The 11,053-nt window shown below is 61.7% G+C and overlaps 2 protein-coding genes and 1 long non-coding RNA gene across 4 annotated transcripts; 2 read left to right on the top strand and 1 right to left on the bottom strand.

Annotated features, from left to right (window-relative positions):
* Positions 1-183: 183 nt before the first annotated feature.
* RETSAT (retinol saturase) lies at positions 184-6,958 on the top strand. 2 transcript variants are annotated; one of them, XM_040538383.1, is made up of 11 exons: positions 184-435; positions 966-1,148; positions 1,787-2,028; positions 2,470-2,671; positions 3,095-3,292; positions 3,387-3,506; positions 4,180-4,318; positions 4,500-4,609; positions 4,987-5,153; positions 5,422-5,581; positions 5,842-6,958. In XM_040538383.1, the coding sequence occupies exons 1-11, from the start codon at positions 270-272 to the stop codon at positions 5,991-5,993; spliced, it is 1,839 nt and encodes a 612-aa protein (XP_040394317.1). In that variant the 5' UTR covers positions 184-269; the 3' UTR covers positions 5,994-6,958. The 2 variants fall into 2 exon arrangements, with proteins under 2 accessions (XP_040394317.1, XP_040394316.1); XM_040538382.1 differs by having other exon boundaries at positions 2,398-2,671.
* On the bottom strand, positions 6,790-10,361 carry LOC121060509. The gene is made up of 3 exons (XR_005814830.1): positions 10,245-10,361; positions 9,325-9,472; positions 6,790-6,912 (listed from the first exon to the last, which is right to left on the bottom strand). It is a non-coding gene; the product is annotated as an uncharacterized LOC121060509 (long non-coding RNA).
* On the top strand, positions 7,051-10,373 carry LOC121060508 (caspase-7-like). Its single transcript, XM_040538385.1, has 4 exons — positions 7,051-8,107; positions 8,392-8,564; positions 9,853-9,982; positions 10,057-10,373. Exons 1-4 carry the CDS (start codon positions 7,873-7,875, stop codon positions 10,371-10,373), a joined length of 855 nt encoding a protein of 284 aa, XP_040394319.1. The 5' UTR covers positions 7,051-7,872.
* Positions 10,374-11,053: the final 680 nt, after the last annotated feature.

Raw genomic sequence — 11,053 nt, 5'->3', positions numbered from 1 at the left:
GGCATGCACCGCGCGGGGAGGGAGGGGGGCGGGAAGGGCCGGAGGGTGGGCGTGGGCGGGGGGCGGGGACGTGGGCGGGGCTCCGGCGGCGTGGGCGGGACTCGAGTGGGAGTAGGCGTGGCTTGGGCGGGAGCGGGCGGGATTCGGGGCGAGAGTGGGCGGGGTTTGAGCGGGAATGGGCGGGGCTTGGGCGGGAGTGGGCGGGGCTTGGGCTTGGCGCGGCGGGTTCGCGGTGCCGGCGGTGGCACGCCGCAGACGGGAGCCGCGCCATGGGGCCGTTCGCGCTGCTCGCCTTCGGCCTCGGCCTCGTCCTCTTCTTCGCCCTGCTCCGCTGGGGCTGGCCCCGCGGCCCCAACCCCTTCGCCGCTGACGCCCGGCGCCCGCCGGCCCCGCTGGTCACCGACAAGGCTGCCCGGAGGGCGGTGCTGAAGGCAGGTAGGGGTCGGCGCCCCGTCGCCGTGCTCCCCGGGGCGTCCCGGGATAAGTCCGGACCCCCAGCACCCGGGACCCACAGCCCCGGGATGTCCCGGGACCTCCAGACCCCGGGATCCCCATCCCTGGGATGTCTCGGGACCCCCATCTGCCAGGCGCCCAGTCCCCGGGATGCCCCGGGACCCCCAGACCGCGGGACCCCCAGGACCGCTGTCCCCGGGATGTCCCGGGACCCCCATCCCTTGGGACCCCCATCCGTGGGATGTCCCGGGACCCCCATTCCCCACGACTCCTGTCCCTGGGATGCCCTGGGACCCCCATCACCCGGGTGTCCCGTGCCCGGGATGCCGCAGGACCCCCATCCCCTGGGACCCCCATCCCCCAGGTGCACCATCCTCGGGATGTCCCGGGACCCCCATCCCCGGGACCTCCATCCTCAGGGCCCCTATTGCCCCCCCCCCGAGTGCCCCATCCCTGTGGCATCCCCCCCATTGAGATTTCGGGAGCCCCCGCTGAGGACGCCGCTCCCGCAGTTTTCTCGGCAGACAAAGTCCCCGCGGGGCTGGATGCCATCGTCATCGGCAGCGGCATCGGGGGCCTGGCGGCGGCCGTGCTGCTGGCCAAGGCCGGCCGGCGGGTGCTGGTGCTGGAGCAGCATGGCAAGCTGGGGGGCTGCTGCCACACCTTCAGTGAGAAGGGCTTCGAGTTCGACACTGGTAAGCGCGGGTGCGGAGAGGGAGATGCTCGTACGGGGTGGGAACCAGCCCAGGACCCAAAGCCCTTGGGGGGGGAACCCGGGGACGCTGCCCCCACGCAGGGAACCGGGGACGCAGTGTCATCCCCAGCACGCACCCAGCACTTTGCTGGGACGAGTGGTGGCGTCTTGTAGACCTGCCCTGACCAAAAATTCCCCTGCTGAAAGAGAGCACGGCCACGGTGCTGCCGTCACGACGCTGCTATCGCGACATGCCCCGTCGCTGTGACACAGCCACATCCCTGTGGCACCCCCAGTATGGGCAGGTCCCCGCGGCACGCTTCTTCCAGCGAGACAAAGTCGAGCTCCGTGCATCTTGCAGCATGCCCAGGATTAATTATTGACAGCAGCGTGGCGAGGAGGGGAAGTTTGTATCAATGTGTACCAAAGTTCCTGAAAAACCACCTCAAAATGCAGCGTTAGCACTTGGATTTCCTTTTGAACATGAACTCTGCCCCAGCAGCGGGAGGCTGTGGGCACCCTGCCAAGCCCGGAGGAGCCGGGAATTTCACAGGAATGCGGTGCGAGGAGAATAAACCCCAAAATAAACAGAATAAACCCCAAATCCCCCCACAAATGCCCCGCCGTGGCTTCTTGCAGGGATCCACTACGTGGGGGAGATGCACGAGAGGTGCATGATGCGCTTCATCGTGGACCAGCTGACGGAGGGGCAGCTCGAGTGGGTCCCCATGCCGGCCGCCTACGATGCCGTGGTGCTGGGGGAGCCCAAGCGCAGCAGGGCGCACCACGTCCTCACGGGGAGGAAGGAATACTTCGATGGCTTGAGGGAGCGCTTCCCCAGAGAAACGGCCGCCATCGACGAGTTCGAGCAGCTCACGCAGGTACCGGGGGCACGGGCTCGGTCACGTTCCCTCCGCTCACGGGGCTGTGGTTGGAACGCTTGGCTCCGGTTCCTCGCTCTGGGGTCACGCAGGGGAAAGGAAGTTCTTCCCCTTTGCTGCCCTGGGGACAGCTTTTTGGCGACCACACAGCACAGTGGCGCTGCACAACCTGCCTCCGCGCAGAGCGTCACCGTCCCAAACACTTCAGGAGAAAAACCTCAAAATCTCCGTTTTGTACTCCAAAAGCCCTGCATCGCGCACGGAGCTTTTAACCCATCTAAGGACACCCCGGATGTGCTCAGAGCAGGGCGTGAGCAGTGAAAGAAAGGAGAAAAATCCACTCCGTGCCCAGCCCCTGGTTGTTTGCAGCCCTGGCGGCCTCCCCCAGCACGGGGGGGGGGGGGGTCGGGGGCGCGCTGCGACAGCCCCCCTCTCTCACAGAGCATCAGCGGAGGGATGAAAGCCGTGGGCATGCTGAAGCTGCTGCCCCTGCCGCTGGCCCGGCTGCTGTGCCACTCGGGGCTGCTGCCCTGGCTCAGCCCCTTCTGCCGGATGGCTTCGCGCAGCCTGAAGGATGTGGTCGACAGCCTCACTGCCAACGCAGAGCTCCGCGCCATCTTCAGCTACATCTTCCCCACCTACGGTACGGCGCCGCGAGGCTCGGACACCCTGTAGGGGTGAAGTTAGATCCTTTATAACAAAACTAACCCCCCCCAAATCCTGCTCTGCTTTGCTTTTTGGATGCATGCCGGACATATCCCAGCTCCCCGCGCTTGGCTTCGCATCGCGTCGCTGCTGCCGAACCGCTCGGAGCCCTCGGTGCCATCCTCAGTGCTGTCACAGTGCGTCCCTGCCCGCTGTCCCCTGCTTGCCTTCGTCCCCAGGGCTGTGGCTTTTCCCCTGCATCCTTCGGCTTCCCAGCAGGAATCCTGAACGCGAGGGAGCAGCCATCCTGCGCTAACCTCCTGCTTGCCTCCACGCTGTGGCCTTGGCACAGCCCTCCTGCCCTGAACCTTCCTGCTGCCCGGCTCCGGGAAAATGCTCCTTATGCTCGCCCTTTTTCCAGGCGTGCCCCCCTCGAAGGCCAGCTTCTCCATGCACAGCATCCTGGTGAACCACTACCTCTACGGCGCCTGGTACCCCAAAGGGGGGTCTGGGGAAATTGCCTTTCACACCATCCCCATCATCCAGAGGGCCGGGGGCAACGTGCTGGGCAGGGCGCCGGTGCAGAGCATCCTGCTGGATTCCCAGGGCAGAGCCTGCGGTGAGCGATGGGACAGGACGGGACGGGACACGCAGCTTCCCCCGCCGGTGCTTTTAACCAGAGCTTTTTTCCCCTCCTTGCCTCTCCCCTCCAGGCGTGAGTGTCAAGAAGGGGCAGGATCTGGTGAACATCTTCGCTCCCACCATCATTTCAGACGCTGGATTATTTAACACCTATGAACGGCTCCTGCCGGCGGAGGCGCGGGCTCTGCCTGGTAAAATGCGACGGGAGCAGCCTTGCGGGGCGGGCCGAGAGCTGCTGCCTCCAGTGCTGGGTTTGATTGGGATTAGCGCAGTAATCCCCTGTCAGCCAGAGCGTCCACATCAGGAAGCAGCTTTGTAATTCTTTGCTAGGCACCAGCAAAACCCAGCGGTGATCCGAGTCCCTTTGCAGGGGCTTTATCAAGGCTAAATTGGCTTGCTGGAGCTGGCATTGCTGCTTGCTTGCTGCAAAAAACGTGGCACAGTGCCCAGGAGCTTGTGAAAGCTGGTGAAACTCCTGCTCCAAGATGAGCTTAGCGCTGCCACAAAATTCCCTGCTGTCTCGGTGGGAGCTTTCTAGACAACGATATTGAACAAGTGTTCAGTGTTTGCAGAGCGGGAACACAGCTGAGTCACAAAAAGTAGTTAAATGCACCGAAAGCTCATGCCAAGGTTACCCTAAGACCTCTCCAGTAGGACACAACGGCTCTGCCACCGTCTGTACAGCTGCCAGCTGCCTTCCTGCCCCTCGGGGACAGGAGGACATCACTTTTGCAAGCCGACACAATCAAGGGGAGCAACACAGATCTGAGAGGGGCTTCCTCTAGCAAAGGAGAAGCTGCCACTTCCCCGTAGCTGAGCAGCCAGGAAAATACTAATTTTCCACTTCTTTCCCCCATATTGCAGAGATCCAGTCCCAGCTTGGCATGGTGAAACACGGCGAGGCGAGTTTCAGCGTTTTCGTAGGTCTTACTGGCTCGAGCCAAGAGCTGGGGCTGGAAGCCACGAACTACTTCGTCTACCCAGGAAATAACCTGGATGAAATGTACGTTCGCCCTCATCTCCGACGTGCTTCGCTGAGCATAGGGAGATAAATTCCTGGGTGGTAGCTCGGAAAATGCTCAGAATGCTCTTGGCAGATCCTCGCTGCGTGGTGATTCGGCTCTGGCAGGTGTTCGCAGAAAGGTTTGCATGAACCTGGCCCCAACCCCTGTGTTTCTCTGCAGAATGAAGCGGTACCTGACTTCATCCAGAGACGAAGCCGCCAAGAGCATCCCGTTCCTGTTTGTCACCTGCCCCTCGGCCAAGGACCCCACGTGGGAAACGAGGCACCCAGGTGAAGGCTGAAGCTGGGAAGCGACTCGAAACCTCTCGCTGGGTTTTGGTTCATTTGCCGACTGCGGATGAGGAGAGTTTCCCCTAAAGCAGCCAAATAATGCCCTGGGGGTTTGGAAATAAGGGGGGTGCGAATTGGCTTTGTTCAGGGAGGGGTCTGAGGGTCTCCGGCGCAGCCAGAAGGTGCTGAGCAGCTTGCTCTGTGACGAGGGGAAAGGGAGGAGGGGCTCCATTTGGTGACTACACCAAGGATGTGCGACCACAGCTACCTGGACACGTCCCAGATGTTCATGGGATTATGGGGGGGCTGGGTTGGTGGCAGCGAAGTGGTGGCATCGAGGGGGCAGAGGGACACAGGCCAGCCTTGTCCCGCTGCAGGTAAATCCACACTGGCCATCGTGACCTTTGCCAAATACGAGTGGTTTGAGGAGTGGAAGGACGAGCAGGTCAACAAACGGGGAGATGCTTACGAGGACCTGAAGAAGACCTTTGTGGACGCCGTCATGGAGGTTGTCTTCAAACTCTACCCCAATATTGAGGACAAGGTGAGGAAACAAGGGCTTCACGGGTCCTCCAGCTCCTTTCCTGTGTCCCATCTGGGTCTGCTGGGTCCTGGGTCGCACCAGCCTGTTCAGCAGCCTCCTGACCACGCATGGTGCAAGGGGGCTGGCTGCTGTCCTCCGGGACCACGCTGTGCCCAAACTTGGCCACGAACACCACCCAGGGGCTGCAGGGAGCCTTGTCCCAGACCATGCCCCATGTCTGGGGGCACCAGACCCCCTTCGCCATCGTGCCTGCCCTTGTGCCCTGCAGATCGAGTACATCTCTGGAGGGTCGCCCCTCACCAACCAGCACTACATCGCCAGCCCCCAGGGGGAGATCTACGGCATCGACCACGACATCGCCCGCACGCAAGCCGAAGCCATAGCCACCATGCGGCCACAGACGGCTGTCCCCAACCTCTACCTGACAGGTACCACAGCCCCTGTCCTCGGGTGAGGACGTCCCCAGGGAATTGGGGTGGGAGGACAAAAATCTTCAGTCCCCCAACGGCACGAGGGGACGAGCCACCTCCGTGCCGTGGGGTGCCGTGAGAGCTGCTGGCACGCACTGAAGCGCATCGCCGCTGCGATGCAGGAGGAAAGGGCTGGGCGCCCCCCAGCTCCGGGACATGGCTGCCCTGCTGGTTTGGTTCCACTGGGCAGGATGAAGCCCGTTCCTGCTCTCTTCTAGGGCAGGATGTCTTCATGTGCGGCTTCATGGGAGCCCTGCACGGAGCCCTCTTCTGTGCCAGCGCCGTCCTCAACCGCAACGTCCACCTGGACGCGTTAAGGCTGAGGAAGCGCACACGGGCCACCACCAACGACTACAAGAAGAGAGATTGAGGCCCAGCGTCCCACCAGTGCCCCCTTCCCCTCCCAGCCCAGCAAATCACCCCCGCACCACAGCTCAGTGGTGGCTTTGGCATAGGTAGCGCATCCTCCTCGCACACAGCTCCGAAGGATGGAAGGCCAGGAGGAAGCTGTTGCCGAATCTGGTCGGCTTGCCTCAGGTCCTGTCCAGCTGGAGCACGCCTCCTTCCACCACAACGCACACCACCACCCGGTCCTGGCTGCCCTTTTGAAGGGCAAATCCCTTTTCCCAGCACTGGGGACACCAAGAGCTGACACGGGCAGCGTTGGCCGGGAGCAAAGTTGCAGCACTCCCAAAAAATGGGGTGTGCCAGAAGGCAGAGCCCAGCAGCTTCCACCAGCAGCACCCTGCACAAACCTGCCCAGGCAGCATCAGACCCATTTGCTGTCAGTCCCTGGGTGGATGATGGCTGCATCGAAGCGAGGGCAAATCGTCCCAAGCCAGGGCAAGCCCCGTCACTGCGTGTTAATGAAGGCACAGGAGGCTCAGCGAGGCTCTCCCCGTGAAGGAGCCCGCTCCTGGCTGCAGCCCTCGTCCTGCAGCCTTGCGGCTGCTTGCTGTCAGCAGAGTTCAGTGGGTCAGCAGAGCAGGCGTTGTTGCACGCCAAATGGATTGATTAAAGCTGGATTTAAGGTTACTGAGGAGCCATGGCACGCAGTGCTCTCCAGCTCTATGGGGTGTCCCACGATGTGCCTTGCTGCAGCGGTGTCGCACGCTCTGCAATCACACAGCCCTCGGTCCAGTGATGCTGCAGAAGTCGGCGCTGCTCATCACCTGAGATGTGTGATGGTGCCAATCCCCACTCCTGTAGAAATAGCAAAAAGCCCGGCCTGTCTGCTGGCCGGGAGAAGCTTGGGCACACACTCAAAGCCCTTTCCGACCGCCGCGGTGCTGGGAAGGGAAGCATGTGAGACTAAATAAAAAAGCCTTGTGATGCCATCAGTGCCCCGTGATGTGGGAGCAGCAGCGCTGGGGTTAGGGTGGCTTGAGGGGCCTGCTTGCATCCCCCATGGGACGCAGAAAGGGCTGAGCAGAGACATCCCTGCTCTCCAAACCTCTTAGCTCAGATCCCCCCAGCTGGGTGGCAGAGAGCAAGGACAGTGGTGGGCTCTCAGGGCTTCCCACCAGCCTGGGCAAGCTGGGGAAGGAGAGAGCTGTGCTCCTAAGGAGGGGGCCAAACCCCATCGCTAGGGGCTGTCCTGCACCAGCACGGCCTGCTTACAGGGACAATAAAATAACGGGGCACCACAAATGGGTGCCCCCAGCGCGTGGTGCCCAGCTGGCGAGTGCCTCCCAGTGCCAGCAGGGTTAGCTAGAGCCGTGCCGGCTGAGCAGCCCGGCTTCGTGGGCTTCATCCCGCAGTTAAAGTCCTGCTGGGAGCCCACGGGGGAGCTGGAGGGGGCAGTTTTCCGGCAGCCTGCTAGGGAGCAGGAACCAGACGGATTTGGGGGGACTGGTGTGAGGGCAAAGTGACCGCCACGTGGGAAAAGCAGGGGAAGGAGTTCCCACACCACAGGGACTTCTCTCCAGCCCTCTTTTCCCCATCCCATGCAGGGAGGTGCAGGTGAACATCCCCCTGCCCTTGCCAATGACCCCCTTGGACCAAAATCCTCTTTTTTTTTTTTTTTTTCCCCCTCCCTGCGTGGCACAGGCTGAACAGTGCTCACCAAGCCCAGTGGCAAACTGTGGCCATCTCCTGCCCCAGTGACTCATGCCCAGGTGACATCTGGCAGGTGACAGGGCACTGCTCCTGCCTTGCCCTCCTCCTTCAGCCCATGCTGGTGCTGAGTCGAAGGAGCACTCGGGGCTCACCGCCAGCCTGAGCTCCCCGCTGGGGCTGTGGGGGTTTAGATGCCACTAACGTGCCCGAGGGGACGCCCCAGCATGGCGCAGGCAAGGCAAAGCCGGGCTCTCATCATCGTCAACACCGATTTCTGCAGCAGTGCCAGCGATGAGGCGCTCGGGGCCCGGAGAGGAGCCAAGAGGGAAGCAGAGAAGCTTTCGAACGCGCTCTCAGAACTCAACTACGAGGTGAAGCTGATGCACAACAGGACGGCCAAAGAGATGGAAGACCTTTACCAGCAAGGTACGCGCCCCTGCGGCACCGTCGCGCTCCCCAAAGCCCAGCCAGCTCCCGCTTCCCACCTCTGCCTCTGCCCAGCTTGGTCTGAGCACCCTGTGACAGCCGAGTCGCTACTCAGCAGCAGCTGGGGACTCACCCCACAGCCAGACCCAGGCCCTTTAGGGTCACCCCACCACGGGGGCTCAGATTTGGATAGGCAGGGGAGTCCCCAGCACACTGGGAGCTGTTCAGAGACCCCAAATCGTGGCCATGGATGGCAGAGCTTAGGTTCGGCTGTGCCCCCACAGAGTGCAGCTGCGAGCATGGGGATTTCTTCGTGAGCATCATCTCCAGCCACGGGGAGGAGGGGGCCGTATTCGGCTCTGACTGCAAGCCTCTTAAGCTGACCCGGATCTTCCGGATTTTGTCACCGCAGAATTGCCCGGTGCTCGCTGAAAGACCTAAAGTCTTCTTTATCCAGGTAACGCAGCAGCTGGTGATAATTTGATCCCTTTTTGCTAAGGTTCTGCAGTTAGACTAGCACAAACACAAGCTGTTAGCATGTATTTGGTTTAACTGTGGACTTTGCTACCCCTGTGCGAGCTTGGTCTCTTCTTCACCCCCCCAGCTCCCCCCCACAACCCACCACCCCTCTGTTTTTCATGCTGATTTTGGGGTCTCCTTACTCACTGCACTATCCCCCCCAGATGCCACCAGGGTGTGGATAAATCAGTAAGAGTTGCCTTCAAATTCCATCACCGTGCCCCCCTCCTGTGGTGGGGCTGGGAGAAGCGCAGGAGGGGCCTGGTGGTGCGGAGGAAAATCCCCACACCTGGTTCCCTGGGGAATGGGAGCGTGCCCTGGCAGGACAGCACTGGGAGCTGTAAGTGATCGGCTCAGGGAGGATTAGGCTAGCTCCCTGAGGAAACAAACAGTCTAGCAACCTGCAACCTTGACTGATACCAGCTCTGCTGCTCAAATACGCAGATACACAGAAATCTTCAACTGAAAGCGAGTGTAAATTACTCACGGTGCTCGCTTCCTTCTGGTCAAAGGGCTCAGCACCGTGCAGGGCATGGTGACGACCAAGGACAACTCCAACAGCCAAGCCAGCAAAACCGGGGACCGGTGCGGGCCCACGCTGACACCTCGCCCCGAGGGCTGTCCTCCCTTCGGGCTAACACCACAGTGTCGTGCTGGTCCCCTTGGCATCACCGTGACTCCCAGTGGCCTTCACCCACCTCTCGTTCAGCGCAGCTCCTTTGTGGGCAGCTCCGGGGGCCAAGCGAGGATTTACCGCTGGGGCTTTGTTGCACAAGGGGATGCGATGGGTCCTCAGGGCGGGCTCAGCGGTGCTGGTCCTCCTCCAGCCTTCCCAAAACCCCATCCCTGAAAGAAAGCAACAAAGCACCACATGGAATCAGCAACCACACACAAAACGTTACACTCCAGGGGGAGTCTGCTGGCGCTTTCCGAGCAGACTCAGGGGTCTCTGGGTGTATTCCTGGAGCCCCAAAGGGAACCAGGCTCACATAGGCAAGAGAGGAGGCAGCACGGCTCATGGGGAAGGGAGGCTCAGCAAAGCTGAGCTCGGGCCTGGATGGATGAGGAGGGAAGAGCCTGGAGAGGAGCCATGTGGGGCCTGGGGAGCGGGATAGGGTGCAGAGTTCTCCTGGGGGTGCTGCAGGTCCACAGGGGGGTCCCTGAAGACCCCAGGAGCTCTCTGGGAGCAGAGCAAGGGAAGCCAACAGCCGTGGTTCTGCCCACAGGCCTGCCGGGGGGGCACGCTGGACCAGGGGGTGTTTTTGGAGACTGACGGCGGGCAGCCGGAGCCATGCAGCTTCTCGGAGTACCTCCGCATCCCTCCCAACACCGCCGTCATGTTTGCCTGCAGCCCGGGTAAGGAAAAGCCTCGTGAGCTAAAACCTGGAGAAGACACGGCCGGGTCCAACACCTCTCTCCTTCCTCTGCAGGCTACGGGGCCTTCCTGAACCCCTCGGGATCCAGTTTCCTGCAGGCGCTGCTCAGGGCGCTGGACGGGGAGGAGCGGAGCCTGGCCCTCAGCCGCCTGGCCACCCGGCTTAACGGAGACGTGGCCCTTCACTTCCAGGCTCGGGGCACCTACGAGGGCTGCAAGCAGATGCCCTGCTTCGTCACCAACCTGCCATGGGAGGTCTTCCCCTTCTCGGCCATGTCCGAGAGCCACTGGCTCCTTCCCAGCCTGGCTGCGCAGGGAGGGCCGGAGGAGGAAGAGCGGCGGCCTGGCTGCAAGAAGTCCCTGGCTACATAGTGGGGGGAGGGGGGGGAAGGGGAAGTTGTGGGAAAACCAGCAGAAAACCCCTCTGAGAAAGTGACCTGGGGTGTGCCAGAACCGCCTGCGGGAGTAGCACCAGGAAGATCTGGGGCAGATCCTTCCCATGTTGGAGGGAACAGGGTCTGAGAGCAGGACTGCCCGAATGAAGCCCGTGACGGCAGCCCTGAGCCCCAGCATGGCTCCAGCGGGGCTCTTGGACCTGCTCAGCCCCCAACTTTCTCCCACGGAGGAGCTCCAGCATTGTAAACTCTATCTTATCTCAGTGAACCTGCATGGGCCGTGGACTTCTTCCTGGAAAAGGAAAAGCTGATGTTTACCTGCCCTACCCACAATGAAAATACTGCTGCTGCGGTGTAAAGATCACCTCAGGCTCGAGCTGTTTGTTCATAAGGCTGCTTCTCGTTCAAGGCTTTAAAAAATGAGGGTGCTCAGTGGGACTTGCAGGCTGGGGGGTTAACTTGGGATGGGGGTTGGGGTGCGGATTTGGGAGCTTTGCTCAAGGCAGGGCTCAGTTCATGACCGAGACCTGGCTCTTTGCAAGCCTCCTGTTCCACGGGTTGCACACAGGGTGGGCTGGGACACCGCACGGGATGCGTGCAGGGGGGGCTGGGACACCCCATGGGACTGAGGTGCTTGCTTGACCTGCTCCTCCTGCA

Source organism: Cygnus olor, chromosome 27 (assembly GCF_009769625.2).
Source record: "Cygnus olor isolate bCygOlo1 chromosome 27, bCygOlo1.pri.v2, whole genome shotgun sequence".
Taxonomy (NCBI): domain Eukaryota; kingdom Metazoa; phylum Chordata; class Aves; order Anseriformes; family Anatidae; genus Cygnus; species Cygnus olor.
This window is presented reverse-complemented; position numbering and strand designations above follow the sequence as displayed.

Excerpts from the sequence above, each read along its gene's own strand:
- LOC121060508 (XM_040538385.1), top strand. The coding sequence starts at position 7,873 with ATGCCACTAACGTGCCCGAGGGGACGCCCCAGCATGGCGCAGGCAAGG. Across the intron at positions 8,565-9,852 it reads CTAAAGTCTTCTTTATCCAG|GCCTGCCGGGGGGGCACGCT; the intron begins GTAACGCAGCAG and ends TTCTGCCCACAG. Across the intron at positions 9,983-10,056 it reads CATGTTTGCCTGCAGCCCGG|GCTACGGGGCCTTCCTGAAC; the intron begins GTAAGGAAAAGC and ends CTTCCTCTGCAG.
- RETSAT (XM_040538382.1), top strand. The coding sequence starts at position 270 with ATGGGGCCGTTCGCGCTGCTCGCCTTCGGCCTCGGCCTCGTCCTCTTC. Across the intron at positions 436-965 it reads GAGGGCGGTGCTGAAGGCAG|TTTTCTCGGCAGACAAAGTC; the intron begins GTAGGGGTCGGC and ends CCGCTCCCGCAG. Across the intron at positions 3,507-4,179 it reads GGAGGCGCGGGCTCTGCCTG|AGATCCAGTCCCAGCTTGGC; the intron begins GTAAAATGCGAC and ends CCCATATTGCAG.